Consider the following 24,196-nt stretch of genomic DNA (forward strand, 5'->3'; position numbering starts at 1 on the left):
ACACGTGCTCCAGCCTTTCCCGCGCTCCCTGGAAAAGGATACAGAGGGGTGGGCGGGGCTTGATGACGCAAAACGCACCCAGTCTCTCTGCTTACGTGTTGACGTATGGTCCCAGCGTGCGTGCGTGACGGAGTGACGTAATGGTGGGTCCATTGAGTTGGCCAGAGTCAGAGAGAGTGTGAGAGGAGAGGTGGGAGAGAGAGAGAAGGAGGAGGGAGGTAGGGGGTGGGGAGGGAGGAGGGAAAGGGAGAAAAGAGAAAGCCAGGAGCAGGAGGAAAGAGTTGAGAAGAGGCTGCACTCAGCTGGAGGAGATGGAGAGGAACAGCAACAGGACGGTGGTGGTTACAGGTAAGTGGGATTGTAGCTAATTTGTATCCTTGCACTTTGTTACAGTCACTGCGCTCTGGCAACACCTCAGCCTGAGGCAGCTTCAGCGTCTGTTACTCACATTGACAGTGCTTCCTCCACCCCTAAACTCCACAACCTCCCTCTTCCCCCAAACTCCACAACCTCCCTCTCCCCCCAAACTCCACAACCTCCCTCTCCCCCCAAACTCCACAACCTCCCTCTTCCCCCAAACTCCACAACCTCCCTCTCCCCCCAAACTCCACAACCTCCCTCTCCCCCCAAACTCCACAACCTCCCTCTCCCCCCAAACTCCACAACCTCCCTCTCCCCCTAAACTCCACAACCTCCCTCTCCCCCTAAACTCCACAACCTCCCTCTCCCCCCAAACTCCACAACCTCCCTCTCCCCCCAAACTCCACAACCTCCCTCTCCCCCTAAACTCCACAACCTCCCTCTCCCCCTAAACTCCACAACCTCCCCCTCCCCCCAAACTCCACAACCTCCCTCTCCCCCCAAACTCCACAACCTCCCTCTCCCCCCAAACTCCACAACCTCCCTCTCCCCCCAAACTCCACAACCTCCCTCTCCCCCCAAACTCCACAACCTCCCTCTCCCCACACAATTCTTCCCTCTGCCCCCTTTCACTCTCGAGTTCTCGACAGGATCGCCTTTATGTTTACCTGTCTCTTTTTTTGTGTGTGATCTCCACAGCGTTTCCTTTAAAGTGCTGCTACTCGCCTCTGCAAAGTTTTTTTTTGTTCAGCACAACTTCTTGTAAGTGAGATTCTTGTACTTTTAAAGTATAAACACCTGTTGATAAGCGAGTTAGAGAAAATAGTGTCGTTACAAATTACAATTTTTGTCAACAACAGTGAAGTTTGAAAGTGATATATGCACTGTTGTAAATTGTCATTTTCTATTGTTGTAGCTTTCTGTTTGGACTAATCTGAAAGGGACCCAGACATTTAAAAAAATCACAGTGGGGCAAGACAGGGAAAAGGACTGTTTTAGTTTTTTTTTGCTGTGTTGGGCACAGTTGGGGAGCCATTATACTAACTCTGCTGTGCTGCGTGTGATACAGAGTTGTACTAGACAAAGAAAGGGACAAGGGAGTTGGTCAGACAGGGGCAGAGTCTGGGCCAGACAGTAAAATTCAGCAGAGGAGACCATGCATGAAAGGCTTGGGATTGTTGTGTGTCTGCAGAAGGAGTGACGTGACTTGGGAGTGTTGTGACGACTTGCCCGACTGCAAATAGCTGGGGTCTTTAACTGAGATTAATGCTTATGAAGTTTAAATTTAGAGAGATTGCAACTAGTTTCCAGAATTTTTTTCTTTTGAAACTGTTATGTCTAAATAGTGACAGTGATTGTCAAGTTCATTGTTTACACCAAAGTCTTTGATTAGTGTCATATTTGGAGTGTTTGATTTCACTTTCTATTTCTGTTTTTGCATGAATTGTGTGCAATTTTGAGAGAGACTAATGGGAGATTGGGAAAGAGGAATTCTGATGATAAGTGAAAGGCAGACAGTATTCATGTGGGGCGTGTTATTAGCACTGACAATATTTATTTTGTCTGACTCATTAGAATCATTATGGAAAAGATTGATATTTTTGGCATTGTCTTAGTACAGCCTCCTAATAGTAAGAAAACAATGGATTTGCATAGTGCCTATCATGACCTCGGAATGCCCTGAAATGCTTTAAAGCCATTGTTGCAACGTAGGTAATGTGGCAAACAATTTACTGCACAAGAAGCGCCTATAAGTAGCAACGTGATAATGACCAGATATTCTGCAAAGACTCTTTTTGTCAGTTGAGAGATAAATATTGGCCGTAACATCTTAGGAGAATTCTGATGCTTTCCTACTATAGGAACTCTTGTATCTATCTGAGAGGGTGCACGGGACCTCTGTTTAACAACTGATGAGAGGACCTCTGACACTGCAGCTTTCTGTGTGGGGAGTTATCAACTTTGTTTTGCTGAAGTCTGATGGAAAAAGACTAGGTGAGAGTGAGGACTGCAGATTAGAGTTGAGACAGTGGTGCTGGAAAAGCACAGCAGGTCAAGCAGCATCCAAGGAGCAGGAAAACCGGGAAGGGCTTTTGCCCGAAACACCGATTTTCCTGCTCCTCAGATGCTGCCTGACCTGCTGCAAAAAGACTGTTCACTAACTATTAAAAGCACTCAGATAAGAAAAGACCCGTCCTGCCCCCATACTATCCTTCGCCTCAATGAAGACATGCACTATCCTGTCACGTGCTGAGCCGTACAGACCAAAAGCTCTTTGCTATATCCACAATATAGCTGTGTAGCTGGAGGTTTGGTGTTTTAACTTAAGGATCCATAAACTGTGCAGAGGGGAATTAGTCAGATGTGCTGTTAGTGATAACAATCCATCTGCTGAGCTGAATGCTTTCAGGATGCCAGGGGTCTGCTAAACTCTTATGCTCCCCCTTAAGTAGCATTGGTACTCTGAATAGGAGGAATTCATTCATACCCTTGATCTTGTTCTGCTAATCAATTTGATTACAACTGTTTTCTATTTACATTTCATGTATTCACCTTTTGTGGTGCAGTGGTAATGCCCCTTGCCCTGGACCAGGAGGCCTGGATTCAAATCCCACCTGCTGCAGAGGTGTGTAATAACATATCTGAACAGATCGTTTGGGAAAAACAGATTAACTTTAAAAAAAAATCACCTTGACATGGGACTCTCGTGGTGCAGTGGTAGTGTCCCAACTTTTGAGCCAGTGCATCTGGGCTCAATTCTCATCAGCTCCAGAAGATATGGGCGGCACAGTGGTTAGCACTGCTGCCTCACAGCGCCAGAGACCTGGGTTCAATTCCCGCCTCAGGCGACTGACTGTGTGGAGTTTGCACGTTCTCCCTGTGTCTGCGTGGGTTTCCTCCGGGTGCTCCGGTTTCCTCCCACAATCCAAAGATGTGCGGGTCAGGTGAATTGGCCATGCTAAATTGCCCGTAGTGTTAGGTAAGGGATAAATGTAGGGGTATGGGTGGGTTGCGCTTCGGCGGGTCAGTGTGGACTTGTTGGGCCGAAGGGCCTGTTTCCATACTGTAAGTAATCTAATCTAATCTATGCAATAATGTCTCTGAACAGGTTGATCAGGTCACGGGTAATTTAATGTTGTAGTGGAGTTCTGATTTATCTAGGGGCTTGTGTGCAATGGTAATATCTCTACCTCCTGAGTTATAAGGTCTTATCATAGATATTTCTGAACAAAAATACCTTCACATTAGTCTATCGCTCACATTATGCTGGATTCTTGCCTGATGGATGTTTCTTGTCTCTAGAAGTGGACTCGGGAGGGAGAGCAGCAGCTGCTATCTGGAGATGACCCTAGTTGACAGTGAAACAATGAAGGAATGTCACATACGTTCCACTTCCCAATCTCCAATTTGACTTAATATATTCTTCAGTAGAGTTAAGTCAACAACAGAGTTTTATAGTGCAGTTAATACAGCAAATCTGCCACAGGACGTTTCACAGGATTGTCAGCAAGCAAAATTTGTTATTGGGCTACACAGATATTTGGATAAATGGTCAAACAGCTAAGTTTTAACGAAGGTCTGAAAGGAAGAGAGTGGGGTAGGAATTCCAGAGCTTAGAGCTTTGAAACTACTGTCCCACTGTCAATTATGGAGCAATTTTAAATAGAGAATGTGCAAACGACTAGAACTGAAGGAACATTGATCTCAGTTGGTAGGACGTAGCACTGGCGATAGGGGTCATCATTGCCAGATCATGGGGCTATTTGGAAACAAAACTGAGGATCATAAAATCCAATAATTGTTGCTCGAGAGCTGAGGGAGGTCAGTGGATATGGGTGATATGTAAGTAGAACCTGGCATGGTGAGGAGTTTGGACTTTACTAAACTGTACTGCATCTGACCTGGAGGAGATCGAGACCACTCGACACCCAAATTGACCAGTGTCCTGTTTCTTATCACCCGGAGCAAAAAAAAACATGTAATTCTTTACCGCACAACACTTACCCTATTGCAAGGCATCGTTGGTGAGCTGCTATTGTTGTAATTTGTGCCTAATCTGTACAGTATTGTTTAATAAAGTTTTGAAAAGAAAATATGCAATTGTTGATGTGAAGATAAGTGTGCATTAAATTAAAACTGTAACAGGTGAATGTAACCGTATATCTTTCACATGTTTCAAATAAATACTTAATGAGTAACTTAGTTACAAAGTTCCGTTTCAAATCAAGTTGACAGAACGGGTGTAGCCTGTGGGTGTAACAGAAGTCTCCTGTGTTACTGTATAAACTGGCTGTACTGTAAGATTTGAACTTTGCACACTTCATCGCCAGGGTGTCATGCCCAACAGACAAACAGCAGGAATGTCTCATTGTCACTGTATCCTTTATGCTTTATCATTCAATTAGGAACAAATACAAACTATTGGGAAACTTGGCAGATCTGGCAGTATCTTTGGCGAGAAAATAATTGATGTTTTGAGTCTGGTAACTTGTCAGCTTCAGGATTTGAGTTATTGCTGACTCAGTGTAAGGACAGAAACCTCGTCATCACTCGACATTGCACCTGTGCTTCTAACTTCAGGTTGGCAACGCAGAGCAAAGATGACAGCAGTAGTGGGTAACTGTGATCGGGGCTGCCCTTCTCTCTTCTCGCAATGACTTAATTATATATCGCAAAACCTGACGAAGGAGCAGCGCTCCAAAGGCTTGTATATTCAACTAAACCTGTTGGACTATAACATGGTGTTGTGTGATTTTCAACTTTGTCCACCTCACCCAACACTGGCACCTCCACATCAGTGACTTAAGAAATGGTCATGTGAAAGGAAGGGTGTAAGAGCATGTATTTTTATAGCATCTTTCACAATCTCTGGATGTCTGAAAGTGCTTTAAAGCCAGTGACACTGTAGTTGCTGATGTAATATAGGAAACTGAACAGCCAATATGTGCACAGCAAGGTCACACAATATCAAGGTGTGGTTTTTTTTGTTGGTCAGAGGTTAAATGTTGAGCCAGAATATAAGGGAAAACTCTTAGCTATTCTTCCAAATATGTCACTTTTGTTTTTTCTTTGTCATCCCCAGAGAACATACAAATTTTCCCTTTTTAATGTCTCATTGAAAGCTGTTCTCTCTGCCAGTGCAGCATTCACTCAGTACTGCAGTGAGAGCTGGGATTGTGAGAGGAGATCTCTGGATTGGGATTCATTGCAGGCTCAGGTTATGGTGAGCCACAGTGAAGGATGATCAAAACTGAAGCTGCTGGCTAAAGTTTGAGCTTAATGATCCCATTCATGTTCCTGTGACTGTAAGTTTTATTTTACTGTAAAATAGCTTCTATTTCTCCTCCCAGTTAATGTTCTGTTGTTTGAGTACAAGTCCTTTCAGCATCAATTGTGTGATCAGGGTTTTAATGAGTTTTTTTTAGCAGTCTGCTCTGTATCCCAGCTAAAGAGCAGGAATAGATGATTTAGATTAGATTAGATTAGATTAGATTAAATTAGATTACTTAGTGTGGAAACAGGCCCTTCGGCCCAACAAGTCCACACCGACCCACCGAAGCGCAACCGACCCACCGAAGCGCAACCCACCCAGACCCATTCCCCTACATTTATCCCTTTGCCTAACACTACGGGCAATTTAGCATGGCCAATTCACCTAACCTGCACATTTTTGGACTGTGGGAGGAAACCGGAGTACCCGGAGGAAACCCACGCAGACACGGGGAGAATGCGCAAACGCCACACAGACAGTTGCCTGATTTGTTATACCTTAATTTGCAGGATGAACCTATCTGGACAATTCTGCAATGTAAAACTGAATAAGGATGGAAGATGGCTCTTAAATCTGTATCAGTTAGGTCAAATGGTCATTTCTCTACTTATATGTAACTTTAACTATTCTGTTTCATCTCCGTAATGGGATGAAGTGCTACTGACTTGTGCTACTGTGGCTAATCCTTTCTGCTAAACTATTATGGACATCTTGTTTGCAAAAGGAATCATACCTTCCTGAAGTCGTGGTTAATACCTTCTGAACCTGGTTTCCACAATGAACAATAATACATGAAGCAACTTAATTCACCACAGCATCCTTTGTCGAGCATTGACAGAATTTTTTTCATGTCTATCTTACACGTGACACCAGTCACGTCATTTAAAAAGCATTGTCCTCCTCAACAGATTGGTCCAAAGATTCTAGCAGGGTGACGAATTGATTCTGGAGCCAATCATGGTAACAGCCAAGTGCTTTTTTTTCATTGCTTCAAACACCTTGTATGATAGTTATTTCTAATCAACCATGTTCAGACACCTTACAACACACCTCCTGTGCAGATGGGACTTGAGCGTGCATTTCCTGAAAATTAGAGCAGTAAATTAACACCACAAATGTAAGCATTTCAAATCAAAATGTTCAGACATATTTCTGGCACACCTGGGACTTGAACCCAGACTTGCTGGTCTCAGAAGCAGGGACAATAATGCTGCACCCCAATCCCTATGATCGGGCTCTACATTTAATGAACTAAGGATGACCATAGTCTCAGGCTTTTGTATCCTCCAGTTCAATGCAAATGATGCCATGATAGATTAGACATGTTTTCAGCAATTACCATGTAAACAATGAGATGTGTTGAAAATGTGTTGCTGGTTAAAGCACAGCAGGTTAGGCAGCATCCAAGGAATAGGAAATTCGACGTTTCGGGCATAAGCCTTTCATCAGGAATGAGATGTGTTGTCAAGGGTTTTTGACTTGCATCGTCAGGATAAGAATGCCAACTTTCAAAGGGGCGATACAAATTATGCTGCATGAATAAAGTAATTGGTTAGCTCTGATTGGAGGAAAAAGTGAGATCTGCAGTTGCTGGAGATCAGAGCTGAAAATGTGTTGCTGGTTAAAGTGCAGCAGGTCAGGCAGCATCCAAGGAACAGGAAATTCGATGTTTCGGGCATAAGCCCTTCAGGAATGGCATTCCTGATGAAGGGCTTATGCCCGAAACATTGAATTTCCTGTTCCTTGGATGCTGCCTGACCTGCTGCACTTTAACCAGCAACACATTTTCAGCGAGTTAGCTCTGATTGGTCAAGGTGTTCCCATTGAGAATGCAAGTTGAAAAGCTTCAACAGAATGTCTTTTTCTCTCACCAATACTAAACAAATGTTTTATACCACCAAGCAAATATTTGTTCAGGTGACTTTGTTTTCCCCTGCTTGTAATGACTATAACAGATTATCTCATCATTTATCTTGTACTTGGCTTCTTGTTTGCAAAATAACAACCAAATCTCTGACTCTACAACATTGCTATGATTTTTATAATGACTTATTTCGCTGTGAAGTGCTGTGGGACTTGGAGATTGTGGAAGCTGTTATACAAATACATCTTTTGATCTTTGAAACAGCAAAATCTTAGTCTTTCAAATGTTGAGGTTAGATTCTTGTTTAACCCTTTTTTTTGTATTTTCTATTGTTGTTTGGCATCTGCTATTCTTTGTGCAGAGTTTGATAATTTTGTTCTTCCTGCTCTATAATGTTCTCCGTGCCTACAGCCCCATGAGATCGCTGTGCTCCTCCTAATTCTGGCCTCATCTGCATTTATAATTTTCATCATTCCAGTCTTGATGGGCTTGCTTTCAGCTGTCAGGGCCCTATGTGCTGGAATTACCTCCCTATGTATCTCCTTCCATCTCCTTCTCCTTTCATTCACTTTACAATCGCAAGTTACGATTATCGATACAACCAAATGCAGTTCAATATATATCCACCTCTGAAATCAAGAACATCTGACAGTCCTTTCTGCATTTCGATTTGTACTAATCGTTTTACTTTACAGGTACCCACTGGAGCGACTTTAATGTGGGGTCACTTGCTTTGGTCAGAAAATGCTACTGTTTCACATCAATTGTTTTCAGAAAGTTACTTCCCAGTCAAGCAACTAGTGTTCCTCTGTCTCATAGTTGAAAATGTGTTGCTGGTTAAAGCACAGCAGGTTAGGCAGCATCCAAGGAATAGGAAATTCGACGTTTCGGGCATAAGCCCTTCATCATAAGCCATTCATTCCTGATGAAGGGCTTATGCCCGAAACGTTGAATTTCCTATTCCTTGGATGCTGCCTAACCTGCTGTGCTTTAACCAGCAACACATTTTCAACTGTGATCTCCAGCATCTGCAGACCTCACTTTTTTTATTCCTCTGTCTCATAACCATGCAACTTTTTTTTGGTTTCATAAAGCCAATTATTGAACTTGAGCCTGAAATGTTCATGCAGCTTTTGTTCAATGATGTTCCTTTAACAAAGGTTTGCATCATATTGTTCTCCAATTACTCACTGTCCAGAGGTTGTGCCTGTAAAGAGACTCAACTTGCAGGTAGAAAGAATGGTGAAGAAGGCGTTTCATATGTTAACTTTCATTGGTCAGATTACAGAGTACTGGAGTTGAGACATTATGTTGTGGCTAGAGAGGACATCAGTGAGGCTACTTTGACCCAGTGCCAGTGAAGGAAAAGCAATATATTTCCAAGTCAGGATGGTGAGACATATAAGGTTATGAAAGGATTGGACACTCTGGCAGCAGGAAACATGTTTCTGCTGATGGGTGAGTGCCGAACCAGAGGACACAGCTTAAAAATACGGGGTAGACCATTTAGGACAGAGTTGAGGAGAAACTTCTTCACCCAGAGAGTGGTGGCTGTGTGGAATGCTCTGCCCCAGAGGACAGTGGAGGCCCAGTCTCTGGATTCATTTAAGAAAGCATTGGATAGAGCTCTCAAAGATAGTGGAATCAAGAGTTATGGAGATAAGGCAGGAAGAGGATACTAATTAGGAATGATCAGCCATGATCATATTGAATGGCGGGGCAGGCTCGAAGGGGTGAATGGCCTACTCCTGCACCTGTTGTGAGTGGCTTGCAGGGGTGACGGTCTCATGTATCTGCTGTCCTTTTTCTTTCAGGTGTTCGTGTTTGTGGGTTTAGAAAGTGCTAACTAGAGATCTTTGGTGAATATTTGCAGTGTATCTTGTGGGTAGTACATAGTTACACACTGCCACTGAGCTTCGATGGTGAAGGGAGTGAATGTTTGTCGATGTGGTGCCCATCAAGTGGGGGTTGCTTTGTCCTGGAAGGTGTCAAGCTTCTTGAATGTTGTTGGAGCTGCACCCATCCAGATAAGTGGGGAGTAATCCATCGCACTCCTGACTTGTGCCTTGGCTTTGGGGTATCAGGAGGTGAGTTATTCACTGCAGGATTCCTAGTCGCTGATCTGTTCTGGTAGGCATTGTATTTAAATGGCTGGTCCATTTCCATTTCTGTTCAATGGTAACCAAAGTGCATTGGACTCTTCTTAACGTCTATCCCCATCTACTTTTTGCACACACTGTAATGGGTTGAATTGCAGCAATTCACCACCTGGACAGCAGTTCCTGTAACCTCCACCACTTAGGGTAAGGGCAGCAAAGGGATAAGAGTAACATCACTTCCAGGTCAAATGCATTGGACATATGTCAGTTGCTCCTTCTTTATCACTGAGTCCAAATCTTGGAGCTCTCTCCATTATAGCACTGTACAACTAAGACCACTGCAACTAAGAAGGTGACCACCTTGAGTTGTTAGGCATGGGTACCAACTACCAGCCTTGCCCACAGTGCTGACATCCCAAGAATGTGATTTGACAAAATTCTTAACAATTTTCAAGCCCCAGTAGGTCATGGCAAGGACAAATGTGGGAAGCTGTGGTCTAAAGGAGCTGACCAGCGAAGACTACTTTTTGTCAACATAGTCCGCACGCTGAGAAATAAATCTCATTTGAGCAAAGTTTCTTGAAACAGGAAGAGGACATTCGGTCCCTCAAGTTTAGTTCTGCAAATCAGTGAGATGATGGATCTATTCAGTCGCCTTCATTCCATAAGTCTCAATCTTCCTTACCTGAGAGCCATTCCTGAAGAAGGGCTTATGCACGAAACGTCGAATTCCCTATTCCTGAGATGTTGCCTAACCTGCTGTGCTTTAACCAGCAACACATTTTCAGCTGTGATCTCCAGCATCTGCAGACCTCATTTTTTACTTGAACAATTGCTTGGTATCAGTTTTGGAACCTTCACTTGATCCCAGCTATTATTTAGAGGAAAGTTTGCAGATTTCCTTTTATATGAGGAATTGTTAATAACTGATGTAACCTCAAAATCTGAGCAAGTTGTCTCAGAGTTGATGTCCCCCAGCTCTGGGTTTCCCCCACCATGCCTGGACCTTAATCAACTCCTTTAATTACCTTAAACCCCTCCATTAGATATCTCCTAAAAGGTGTGAAAGCCTTGTCTGTATAAACTGGCCTCATAATTTACCCCTTAGCTCTTGTATTGTTCTGCCTGTTAATCTGGGCTTTCTCTGATTCTGTTATTTTCTACTGAGATGTGATGTCCAGGACTAAACTTCTCACTGATGTCCAGCATAGAAGATGGGAGGAGGCCATTCAGCCCTTCGAGCCTGTTCCACTATTCACCACGATCATGACTGATTGTCCAACTCAATAGCCTCATTCTGCTTTCTCCCTGTAAGCTTTGACCCCATTCGCCCCCAAGTTCAATATCAAGCTGCCTCTTGAATATATTCAAAGTTTCAATGTGTTCATCTGAACTCCAGCAAAAACCATCCTAACCTAGTCCATCTCTCCTCATATGTAAGTCTTGCTGTCCCCGGAGTCAGCCTCGAGAAGATTCACTGCACTCTCTCATGAGCTAGAGCATCCTTTCTCAGAAAAGGAGACCAAACCCCACACAATATTCTAGGTGTGGCTTCACTAAGGTGTAACCAGAATGTTTCACACTTGCATTGTTTTTATTACTTTGTAATCTTCATCATAACCTTAGATCACAGTTCTGTGATGTTCGTGAAGGTTTTTACTTTGGTTTGATTTATTATTGTCTTGTGTACCTAGGTGTAATGATACATTTTGAGTACAGTGTACTCACCTTTGGCTACATGGTAATTGGCATAAGTTGGATATGTGATGCGGAATGTTGCCCAGCTTGGGAGACAGAGGGATGGGCCTGGGTAGATTTGGGGTAAAATAACTTTCACTGGCTGAAATCTGCTTTGATTCGACGTCAGAGTTTTACAGATGTAGATCTGACCCTAGCAACACCACCCACTCCAATCTCTCACATCTATACAGTAAAACTTTTGATGCTCGTGTTAATTTTCTGTAGTCTGCTCAAGGTGACCTTGCATTGTGAGGCTATGGCTGACTTCCTGCAGTGAGAAGCTTGTTTTCCTGAAGGAAAATAAATCCTGTGGCTGCAAGAGTGGCACTGATGCGAGTGATTCTGTGGCAAATAACTCACTTCCTGTCTCCCGAATCTATCCACTATCTACAAGGCATGTCAGGAGTGCAACATAAACTGCGCACATAAACCATGCACACACAGTGTAGTTCCAAAACGCTCAATAGCATTCAGGATGCGGGGGATACAGAGGCCTATCTGGTTGGCACACTCTCCAACATTGACTCCCTCCACCACCAAAATATATTGGCAGCAGCGTGCACCATTTCATAGGGTCATAGAGATGTCCAACCTGTCCATGCTGACCATATATCCTGACCTAATCTAGTCCCATTTGCCAGCACTTGACCCATTTCCCTCTAAACCCTTCCTATTCATGTACCCATTTTAAGATGCCTTTTAAATGTTGAAATTGGCAAACAGCAAAAGCAGTAACTGCAGTTTCACTGCGTGTCAGTTTTCTTTCTCTCGATCTCTCTACCTCACTGAACGTACGCTGCCTGTTGTCTGTCTTCTCCCTTTTAAAAGTGCCGTTGTACTGAATGTATTTAATGCAATTGAGATTGGTTGGAGTTCATTGCCTGTAAGTTCCTCTTGAAGTCTCACATCATTCTAACTTGGAAATGTATCACTTTTCCTTCAGTGTCACAAGGTTAAAATCCTGGAATTCCCTCCACAGAGGCATTGTGGGCATCCCCACATCTAAGGACTCCATTGGTTCAAGAAGTTAGCTCACCCACAACCTTCTGAAAGGCAATTAGGAACAGGCAATAAATGCTGACCAGGCCTCTAATGCCCAAATCCCATGATCAAATACATGCAAAGACCCAGTCTGTGTAATCTGTCCTTATAAGTAATCCTCTCGATCCTTTTATTATTCTTAGGTATGGGATATAAAAATTAAAACATTAGTTGACACTTATGTCATGTTAGAAAGACCATAATGGCTTTATTCATGCACCGTGATTTCTCCCATGAACAGCAGTGAGACATTAAATCCCATCATTTAGTGCATTATGAGAAATGGCAGATGGACTTCAATCTGGACAAATGCGAGGCGATACATTTTGGAAATTGTAATTCCAGAGTGAACAATACAGTAAATGGAAAAGTCCTGGAGAAAATTGATGTGCAGAGAGATCTGGGTGTTCAGGTCCATTGTTCCGTGAAGGTGGTAACGCAGGTCGATAGAGTGGTCAAGAAGGCATTCAGCATACCTTCCTTCATCAGATGGGGTATTGAGTACAAGAGTTGGCAGGTCATCTTACAGTTGTATAAGACTTTGGTTCGGTCACATTTGGAATACTGTGTACGGTTCTGGTTGCCACGTTACCAGAAGGATGTGGATGCTTTTGAGAGGATGCAGAGAAGGTTCCCTAGGATGTTGTCTGGTATGGAGGGTGTTAGCTATGAAGAGAGGTTGAGTAGATTAGGATTGTTTTCATTGGAAAGGAGGAGGTTAAGTGGAGGTCTACAAAATTGAGGAGAGGTGTAGACAGGGTGAATAGCAAGAAACTTTTTCCCAGGGGTCATAAGTTCAAAGTGATAGGGGGGATATGCGTGGAAAGATTAGATTAGGTTACTTACAGTGTGGAAACAGGCCCTTTGGCCCAACAAGTCCACACCGACCCGCTGAAGCGCAACCCACCCATACCCCTGCATTTACCCCTTACCTAACACTATGGGCAATTCAGCATGGCCAATTCACCTGACCCGCACATCTTTGGACTGTGGGAGGAAACCGGAGCACCCGGAGGAAACCCACGCAGACATGGGGAGAACGTGCAAACTCCACACAGTCAGTCACCTGAGTCGGGAATTGAACCCCGGTCTCAGGCGCTGTGAGGCAGCAGTGCTAACCACTGTGCCACCGTGCCGCCCACTTCATGCAGACGGTGATGGGACATGTTGCCAATGGGGGTGGTAGGGGCAGGAATGATGGCATCATTTAAGCTGTATCTAGACAGATACATGAATGGGCAGGGAGCAAAGGTATACAGATCCTTAGAAAATAGGCTGCAGATTGCGAGGAGCTGGATTGGTGCAAGCTTGGAGGGCTGAAGGGCCTGTTCCTGTGCTGTTCCTTCTTTGTTCTAGTGTGGGTGGTTGAAGAAGAAATAATGCTCCTGGATGCAAGGACCCTTGTTCTTTGAAGTAATATTGTGAGATGTCGTGCACACACCTGAGAGGTGGACAGGGCCTTAGGTTAAGACTGTCTGTGAGTCTGCATCTCTGACAGAGCAGCATCCCACTGCACTGTGAGTATTAACCTGGATAAAGTCAGTCAGCCTCTGGAGTGGGTCTTGAACTCCCACATTTGGCGCTGAAGCTAATACCTAAAGTGGGTTAACACTTGGCTCAAAAAACTGCACAAAAGATTGTCGTACATGTTTATTGCTAATATTTGAGTAGCTTGAATCTGAAGCATAAAGTTTTTGCTTTTTATTTCCTGGTGTTGTAATGTTGAAACACTTTGATTTTTTTTAGGATTTGGTCCCTTTGGAGAACACACGACCAATGCCAGCTGGGCTGCTGTGCAGGTAAGCTGACTGTTGATGTTTGGTAGTTATAAAAGTGAAATGTTAGTGTAGTGGTTAGCTTACTGATTTCACACCTCCCCTCCTCTTGTCTCCACCCACACCCTCCTCCCCAATCTCTAATCTCTGCCACCTCCAACCCTCGGATCGCTCTGCTTTAATTCTGACCTGAGCACCCCCAACTTTAATTACTCCATCAATTGCACCTTTATCTAACCCTGAGCTCAGAATCCTGTCTGTCTGAACCTTTCTTTTAAATTCATTTTCCGCCTTCATAATGCCTCTGTAAACCTAACTGTGTGACTAAGCTTGTGACCGTCCATCCTAGTGATTGTCTGTTGGGTCTCTGTCTAATTTTTTTACTATAGTACTCCTGCAAAGTGCCTTAAGACATTTAATTGCATTAAGGATGCTACATAAATGCAAGGAGTTGTTCACAAGTAATCCAGAGGCCAGAATGAACTTCTAACGATGTCAGTCCATATCTCATCAATGGCTGTTTGAGAGTTTGAACTCTAAAATCTCAAAATGAGTGTTGCAGACATTTCATCCCCTGTCTAGATGACATCCTCAGTGCTTGGAACCCTCCTGTGAAGCGCTTCTGTGATCTTTCCTCCGGCATTTGTAGTGGTTTGAATCTGCCGCTTCCGGTTGTCAGTTCCAGCTGTCCGTTGCAGTGGTCGGTATATTGAGTCCAGGTCGATGTGCGTATTGATTGAATCTGTGGATGAGTGCCATGCCTCCAGGAATTCCCTGGCTGTTCTCTGTTTGGCTTGTCCGATAGTAGTAGTGTTTTCCCAGTTGAATTCATGTTGCTTGTCATCTGCGTGTGTGGCTACTAAGGATAGCTGGTCGTGTCGTTTCGTGACTAGTTGGTGTTCATGGATGCGGATCGTTAGCTGTCTTCTTGTTTGTCCTATGTAGTATTTTGTGCAGTCCTTGCATGGGATTTTGTACACTACATTGGTTTTGCTCATGCTGGGTATCGGGTCCTTCGTCCCGGTGAGTTGTTGGCTGAGAGTGGCTGTTGGTTTGTGTGCTGTTATGAGTTCTAGTGGTCGCAGTAGTCTGGCTGTCAGTTTGGAAATGGTATTGATGTATGGGAGTGTGGCTAGTCCTTTGGGTTGTGGCATGTCCTCGTTCCGTTATCTTTCCCTTAGGCATCTGTTGATGAAATTGTGCGAGTATCCGTTTTTTGGCGAATGCATTGTATAGATGTTCTTCTCTTTTTTTTGCAGTTCTGGTGTACTGCAGTGTGTTGTGGCCCTTTTGAACAGTGTCTTGATGCAACTTCTTTTGTGTGTGTTGGGGTGGTTGCTTTCATAGTTCAGGACTTGGTCTGTGTGTGTGGGGCTTTCCTGTATACCTTCGTGGTGAATTCTCCGTTCGGTGTTCTCTGTACCATCACGTCTAGGAATGGGAGTTGGTTTTCCTTTACTTCCTCTCTCATGAATCAGATTCCTGTGAGTGTGGCGTTGATGATCCAGTGTGTCTTCTCTATTTCTGTGTTTTTAATGATTACAAAAGTGTCATCCACATATCTGACCCAGAGTTTGGGTTGAATTTGCAGTAAAACTGTTTGTTCTAATCTTTGCATTACCGCTTCTGCTATGAGTCCAGAGATGGGTGTGCCGTTGATATTGTTCAAATATATGAACCAATCAATGGCACACCCATGGGCTCACCCATCTCTGGACTCATAGCAGAAGCGGTAATGCAAAGATTAGAACAAATAGTCTTACCGCAAAAAAGAGGAAGAAGAACATCTATACAATGTATTCGCCAAAAAACGGATACCCGCGCAATTCCATCAACAGATGCCGAAGGGAAAGACAATGGAACGAGGACATGTCACAACCCAAAGGACTAGCCACACTACCATACATCAGGAGCATTTCCGAACTGACAGCCAGACTACTGCGACCACTAGGACTCATAACAGCACACAAACCAACAGCCACTCTCAGCCAACAACTCACCGGGACGAAGGACCCGATACCCAGCAGGAGCAAAACCAATGTAGTGTACAAAGTCCCATGCAAGGACTGCGCAAAACACTACATAGGACAAACAGGAAGACCGCTAATGATCCGCATCCATGAACACCAACTAGTCACGAAACGACACGACCAGCTATCCTTAGAAGCCACACACGCAGATGCCAAGCAACATGAATTCGACTGGGACAACACTACTATTTTAGGACAAGCCAAACAGAGAACAGCCGGGGAATTCCTGGAGGCATGGCACTCATCCACAGATTCAATCAATACGCACATCGACCTGGACCCAATATACCGACCACTGCAACGGACAACTGGAACTGACAACCGGAAGCGGCAGATTCAAACCACTATAAATGCCGGAGGAAAGATCACAGAAGCGCTTCACAGGAGGCTCCCAAGCACTGAGGATGTCACCTAGACAGGGGACGAAACGTCTGCAACACAAATTCCCAGCTCGGCGAACAGAACCACAACAACGAGCACCCGAGCTACTAATCTTCTCCCAAACTTTGAATCTCGAAATAAAGTCAGTAAACTTGACCATGAAACTGTTGGCTTGTCTAAGAGACAAAATACATATCAATTAGTTTGGTTTCTACAAAGGGTCAAAACTGCAGTGGTTCAAGAATGTGTCTTCTCATTGCCTTCTCTCCCAGAAGATGCCTATTATTGGTGAAAAGATGAAAATTGAAGTGTTTCTTTCTCCCCCGTCAGCTTTAAGTATTCAGCCGAAAGGTATTGTTTCTGATAATAGTGAAGTCCAGGATTTGGAGTTTGATGCACAACTTTTGACCCAGATCTGAGCAGAAGAACAAGTTAACAAATAGTGGACAGTCAAAGAGCCTTTTAGACAGGAGGAACAGGAGTAGACCATTCAGCCCCAAACATGTTTTGCCCTCTAATTAGAATTTGACTAGTCTTTGTCTGCTATAGGAAAGATGTTGTGAAACTTGAGAGGGTTCAAAAAAGATTTACATGGATATTCCCAGAGTTGGAGGGTTTGCCCTATAGGGAGAGGTGGAATAGGCTGGGGCTATTTTCCTGGAGTGTTGGAGGCTGAAGGGTGACCTTACAGAATTTGATAAAATCATGGATGGGGTGAATAGATGAGGTCTTTTCTCTGGAGTAGGGAAGTCCACAGCCAGAGAGCATAGGTTTAGGGTGGGAGGGGAAAGATATAACGGGGGCCGAATTGGCAACCTTTTCACACAGAGGGTGGCACGTGTATGGAATGAGCTGCCCAGGAGATTAGATTAGATTAATTACAGTGTGGAAGCAATGGTGGAGGATGGTACAATTACAGTATTTAAAAGGCATCTGATGGGTACACAAATAGGAGGGGTTTAGGGGAATATTGGCCAAATACTGGCAAATGGGACTAGATTAATTTAGGACATCTGGTCAGCGTGGGTGAGTTGGACCAAAGAGTCTGTTTATGTGCTGTACAACTCTATGATGTACCTTGATTCCATAACCCTTCAATACCATTACCTAACAGAAAAGATATCAAACTTGGCTTTGAAATTTTCACTTGAATTTGATCCTTAATAATTCTGATTATGGAGGGATAGTACCCTGTTTAGATCAGCCTGATTTGAAGAGACCGGGGTCCCATGTATTCTTGACCCCTCCATTAGCTTGGTGTACTGAGTATTTTCGATACACATTATAAGGTGCCTCAGCACAAGCTTCTCGCAGAGTTTAGACACTGGGCAACAAATTCTGCTCAAGCCAGCGATACCCACATTCCCTGAATGAATTAAAATAAAACATTAGCGTCGTGGCTGTAATCTTTAGAGTGAAGAAAGCCAGGCTTTTTAAGATTGAGGCAATTAAATGATAATCCTGATTTACAGACCAGGTGGGGAGATGCTTTTAAGAGTGCAGATCTTTTTACAGAGCCCTTTGGCCACTTCCTGGTTGTATTATGGTTTCATGCATGAGCTCAATATCGACTTCTAATTGTGTTCCTTTCCTTGCCCTCCACCCCACCCCCACCCCACGCACCCGACATCGACCCTAAACACACTCACGAGCTTTGTACTATTTATTAGCACTGATCCAGACAGCAGGCAGTGGGAATGAGCCAGCACAAAGGCAAATCGACCAGACGTCTGTTCCCTAGGCAACAGGATCTGCATTTTCATCAGAGAGGCATCAATCAGAAATGTTTAACGTTGGTCAGTCGTCTGTGTGATGGTGGCAGGTCTGCGTTTTCCATACCTTGAATGACTCCCAAGATTTGCACCAAAGAAGCTTTCACTTGTTGAAAATCACTTGTGGTCTGAGCTGTACACAGACATGTATTTAAAACAAAAAGTAGTAACCTACTCACAGAATATAAATTTCCTGAAAAGTTTCATGCCAATAGATATAAAAGAAATACAATCACTTTCTGTTAGAGTTGCCAATCTTCCAAATATGCCTGGATATTCCCGAAATTGGAAAATTTAATCTCCCAGACACCACTGTGTGCAAGAAAAATTCTGGAGGCAATACATATTTTAAATTTCTTCAACATTTTATTGGTTAAAAAAACAAAGTTGGAGACTGAGGTCTGTAAAAGGGCTGTTGGACTGGGACGTCATATAATGCGACTTCTAGGAATATTGTCCAACCAGATTTGGCAACCTCATCAACTCTGTCATCTTCAGTTTGTGTCTAATTGTGTCTCTTTTCCTTTTTCACGTGGTAGTTTTACTCTAGAGGATTGGAGCTGGCCATTGGCAGCCTGGATCTCTGACACACAGTGGAACAGCACCATTTCGGCCCTGGCTTTCTAGGTAGCAGTTTCCTTTCTGAGTCAAAAGGTCATGTGTTCGAGCCCTGCTCCAGGCACCTAATTGTGTAATCCAGGTTAGCATTCCCAGTACTGAGCGAGAACTGCACTGCCTTTTCAGTGGCTCCTAACTGAGTTTCTGTCTGCCTCCACAGCTGAATATGAAAAATCCCAGGGGTCCCTTTCTCTCCAGTGTCCTGTTTTGAGACATATCCCTCAACCACCAAAGAACATTATTTGGTTATTATCACATTGTTTGCGGGATTATACTGAGCACAAACGTGACTACGTTCTGACAGTATTTGTTAGTTGAGCACTTTGTGGTGTCCTGAGGCCATGAAAAGTGCGATACAAATGCAAGGCATTTTTTGAACCAGTCAAATGCATTTGAGACACCATATTAGGTTGGACACATCAGTGGCTGAGAACTCCTGGTTAACTGGGTCATTGATTGTTTATGTAATTTCTGTTTTGAGGTTGTTATAAAACAGCTATCAATTTGTATGCATTGCAAGGCATCATTGCTGCAAATAGCTCCCCTCAAAAGCCTGCTCTCCTAACTTGATGCAGTTTCAAAACTTTTGTTCCTGTACCTTTTGGATTTGTGAGAGGATTTCAAACCACGAGCATTGGTCTGATCAGTCACAGACTTTGAAACTTTGGATTCAGTCTCTTCTCCTAAATCCCTGCACGTTGATAATTAAAACCACTCGCATAAATACTTGTCAGTCATGTTTTCTCTTTCCTACCAGTCTCTCTGCAATTGATTCCATTAGAGAAGGTATTTACTCCATTCCAGTGATTAACTATAATAAACCTTCTCCTCTACATCAACTGTTATTGACCTGGATCCTAAAGGTCCATACAGTAGGCTTCTGTTCCTAACAGCTGAAAGGGTTAATGGGAACTTTGAACAATGATGTCTGTGGGAGGTGAGGGATATACAGATTCTAAGTATGCTAAAGAAAAATCCCCTAGTCTTTGACCTTTACAGTCAAAGGACAGAAGTGCTGACTCTACTGTTAAGTTTGGTTTGTTATCTCCCTAATCGATTCAAGGGTAGCCTGCTCCTTGTTAAAAGGTAATGAACATGTGTGAGAGAACTCTTTGAACTCTCCAAGCAGGAGGAATCAGCAGACTGTCGATTCAGACTTGGGTAAAAGTTTACGGATTTGGAACTTTGGTCAAATATAAACTGAAGTTACGAGCTCCACCAGTCTCTGAACTGAGAAGTAATTTTTTTGGTGGTGGATCTTTCTCATAAAAAGAAACGTAAAGACATTTTTCCAGCATAAAAGTGGGATTGTGGAATTTTCTTGCTGTGTCTGAACTAGACTACAGAAGTAACCAACCATTAATCTATAAATCCTGACCTTGCAAACCTGGGCTGTCAATAGAGAGAGCATACTAAGGTTAGCAAAACAGTACCAGCAGGACCAGGTCTGTCACTGTATACAGCTGGGGTACAGTACTGGGGTATATCTATCACTGATGTTTCGATATATCAGTTAGCAAATATTTAAGTTAGAAGAAATTGGGGCCAGTGTAGACTAGTTGACTCTTTAAGCCATCCTGCCATTCAGTGAAATTCTAGCTGATCTTCAAATGCAATTCTGTTTTTCCGTTGTAACCCTGTATCCTGTAATTCCCTTGGTAATGAAAAATCTATTAATCTCAATCATGAACATACTCAATGTCTGAGAGTTTGTGCTCTGTAAGGAAAGGATATTTACAAAGATTCATAATCTGTATGATTCAGATATTTCTTCTTAATCACTCCTGATATCATTCTGAGATAGTAACCTTCTGAAATAGACTTTCTTTACAGTTATTAATAGAATAATCCATTACGCAAGGATGATTATTTCAGTTTTGCATCAGGTGATATGAGTAAATAATGCAGGCTCTTGCATTTCTGAAGATAATATTCTGAGAGACAAAAGCATTAAACTGAGATCCTCCTAACAATTTCCAATTCCAATAGATGAAGTTCCCAGTGCCTTGACCAATATTCCTCCTTTGAACAAAGCCACTATTATTCTCTCATCTCTAGACACCGAAGCAATATGTGTCTGCAGCATTCACCGCATTTGAGAATTTGTTTTGAATCATTTTTAGGATTGCTTAGATTAGAACATAGAACATTACTGCGCAGTACAGGCCCTTCAGCCCTCGATGTTGCGCTGACCTGTGAAACTGATCTGAAGCTCACTAACCTATATGATTCTACTCTTGTCCATATGCCTATCCAATGACCTTTTAAATGCCCTTAAAGTTGTTGGGTCTACTACTGTTGCAGGCAGTGTGTTCCACGCCACTACTACTCTGAGTAAAGAAACTATCTCTGACGTCTGTCCTGTGTCTACACCCCCCAATTTAAAGCTATGTCCCCTCATGCTAGCCATCACCATCCAAGGGCAAAGGCTCTCACTGTCCAACCTATCTAACCCTCTGATTATCTTTTATGTCTCAATTATGTCACCTCTCAACTTTCTTATCTCTAACAAAAACAGCCTCAAGTCCCTCAACCTTTCCTCCTAAGACCTTCCCTCCATACCAGGCAACATTCTCGTAAATCTCCTCTGAACACTTTCCAAAGCTTCCACATCCTTCCTGTAATGCGGTGATCAGAACTGTACACAATACTCAAAATGTGGCCTCACCAGAGTTTTGTACAGCTGCAGCATGACCTCATGGTTCCAAAACTCAATCCCTCTACCAATAAAAGCTAACACACCATATGCCTTCTTTAACAATCCTGGCTGGCAACTTTGAAGGATCTGTGCACCTGGACACAGATCTCTCTGCTCATCCACCCCATCAAGATTCTTACCATTAGCCCAGTACTCTGTATTCCTGTTACTTCTTCCAAAATGAATCACCTCACACTTTTCCACATTAAACTCCATTTGCCACCTCTCAGCCCAGCTCTGCAGCTTATCTATTTCCCTCTGTAACCTACATCTTTCGTCACTGTCCATAACTCCACTGACCTTTAATGTCATCCGTAAATTTACTAATCCATCCTTCTATGTCCACATCCAAGTCATTTGTGAAAATGGCAAACAACAATGGACCCAAAACTGATCCTTGCGGTGCACCACCAGTAACTGCACCTCAGGACGAATATTTCCCATCAACCACCACCTTTCTTCTTTCAGCTAGCCAATTTCTGATCCATGGTGAAAGTGAGGACTGCAGATGCTGAGATCAGAGTCCAGATTTCTGATCCATGCCAATTTCTGATCCAAATTGCTAAATTCTAATGCCTCAGTATTTTGTGCAATAGCCTACCGTGGAGAACCTTATCAAATGCCTTACTGCAATCCATATCCACCGCATCAACCGCTTTACCCTCATCTACCTGTTTGGTCACCTTCTCCAAGAACTCAACAAGGTTTGTGAGGCGTGACAAGCCCTTCACAAAACCGTGTTGACTATCCCTAATCAACTTATAATCATCTAGAGAGGAATAGCTCCTATCTCTTATAACCCTTTCCAATACTTTGCCCACAACTGAAGTAAGGCTCACAGGTCTGTAATTTTCAGGGTTGTCTCTACTCCCCTTCTTGAACAAGGGAGCAACATTTGCTATCCTCCAGACTTCTGCCACTATTCCAGTAGACAATGATAGAATCATGAAAATTTACAGCTCAGGAATTTACAGCCCTTCGGCCCTCCAAGCTGAGCCTATCCAAATCCACTGTCTAAACCTGTTGCCCAATTCCTAAGCATCTGTATCCCTCTGCTCCCCACCGACTCATGCATCTGTCCAGACGCATCTTAAATGAATCTACTGTGCCTGCCTTTACCACCTCTGCTGGCAATGCGTTCCAAATGCCCACCACCCTCTGTGTGAAGTACTTGCTGCGCGTATCCCCCTTAAACTTTCCACCTCTCACCTTGAAAGTGTGACCTCTTGTTATTGAATCCTTCCCCCTGGGAAAAAGCTTGTTTCTATCCACCCTGTCTATACCCTTCATGATTTTGTAAACCTCAATCAGATCCCCCCTCAATCTCCTTTTTTCTAATGAAAATAAACCTAACCTACTCAACCTCTCTTCATAGCTAGCACCTTCCATACCAGGCAGCCATGATGGGCATAAAGTTCAAAGCCAAAGACTCACCAATCTCCTCCCTGGCTTCCCAGAGAATCCAGAGGATAAATCCCATCCAGCCCAGGGGGCTTATCTATTTTTACACTTTCCAAAATTGCTAACACCATCACTTTGTGAACCTCAATCCCATCTAGACTAGGAAGTTATCTAAATTAAAAATCTCGCAACACTAGGTTATAGTCCAACACGTTTATTTAGTGGCACTAACATTTGAAGCGCTGCATCTTCAGGTGGTTGTGAAGCACGACCATAAGATTACTGTCGTGCAGCTGAAATGATAAACTTAGACTAATTCTTTCATCTTTTAGATGCTATACATTGTGTCTTATGATCCTGCTTCACAATCACCTGATGAAGAAGCAGCACTTCAAATGTTAGTGGCTTCAAATAAACCTGTTGGACTGTAAGCTGGTGTTGTGTAATTTTTAACTTTGTCCACTCCAGTCCAATACTGGTTCCTCCAAATTTAGATATCTATGTTTTTTGTTTTGAATGTAACCTTTTTCATCTAACCACAATCTTATGGCTTGGAAAGTACCCAACATTGTCCATTCTACCTCTGTTGGAAAGAGTTCGCTGCTTAATTACCATTCTTGTTGTGTTTTGTCTTGCGGTCAGTGCACCATTCAAGAGGCATGCTTTTGATATTATCACTGCTTCATAGTATGTGATGTTTAGGGTTTTCAGGTTTTAGATTGCTTCTTAGCTTACATCACTTGAAGCATGACATGTTTGGGTCGCTGACAGTATAGAATGGAAGTGAATGGTGAGAAAATGAAGCTGACTGTCACTGGAATTAGTTGAGATGAATAAAATTAGTATATTTCATGGGGAGCTGCATAACACATGATTGGAATAGAAAAAGAGGTATGCTCTGGTTGAGATGAAATTAGTTGAGCATGCAAATAAATAGCTCACCTCTTTGCTGTACATTCAGTGCAAATCATGACACTTTTTTTGAAGTGAATTGTTAGGTAAAATGTGATGTTTCTTACATAATTCCCAGCAACCCAGAAAGATGAATGTCCAGTTAATGTGTTTTAAAAACCCTACATTAAATAAGGAGATAATGTGCTCAGATCATAGTTGAACACCCTGGTTCTTATGTAATAGCACAAGAT

The 24,196-nt window shown here is 43.2% G+C and overlaps 1 protein-coding gene across 1 annotated transcript in view; it reads left to right on the forward strand.

Annotated features, from left to right (window-relative positions):
* The first annotated feature begins 240 nt into the window (after positions 1 to 240).
* Positions 241 to 24,196, forward strand: part of pgpep1 (pyroglutamyl-peptidase I) — a 43,920-nt gene continuing 19,964 nt past the window's right edge. The window contains exons 1-2 of the mRNA XM_060846547.1: positions 241 to 348; positions 14,123 to 14,175. Of these exons, the coding sequence (XP_060702530.1) occupies positions 312 to 348; positions 14,123 to 14,175 (90 nt within the window). The 5' untranslated portion in view covers positions 241 to 311. The remainder of the gene's footprint in view (positions 349 to 14,122; positions 14,176 to 24,196) is intronic.

The sequence above is a fragment of the Hemiscyllium ocellatum genome, chromosome 28, assembly GCF_020745735.1.
Source record: "Hemiscyllium ocellatum isolate sHemOce1 chromosome 28, sHemOce1.pat.X.cur, whole genome shotgun sequence".
NCBI lineage: Eukaryota > Metazoa > Chordata > Chondrichthyes > Orectolobiformes > Hemiscylliidae > Hemiscyllium > Hemiscyllium ocellatum.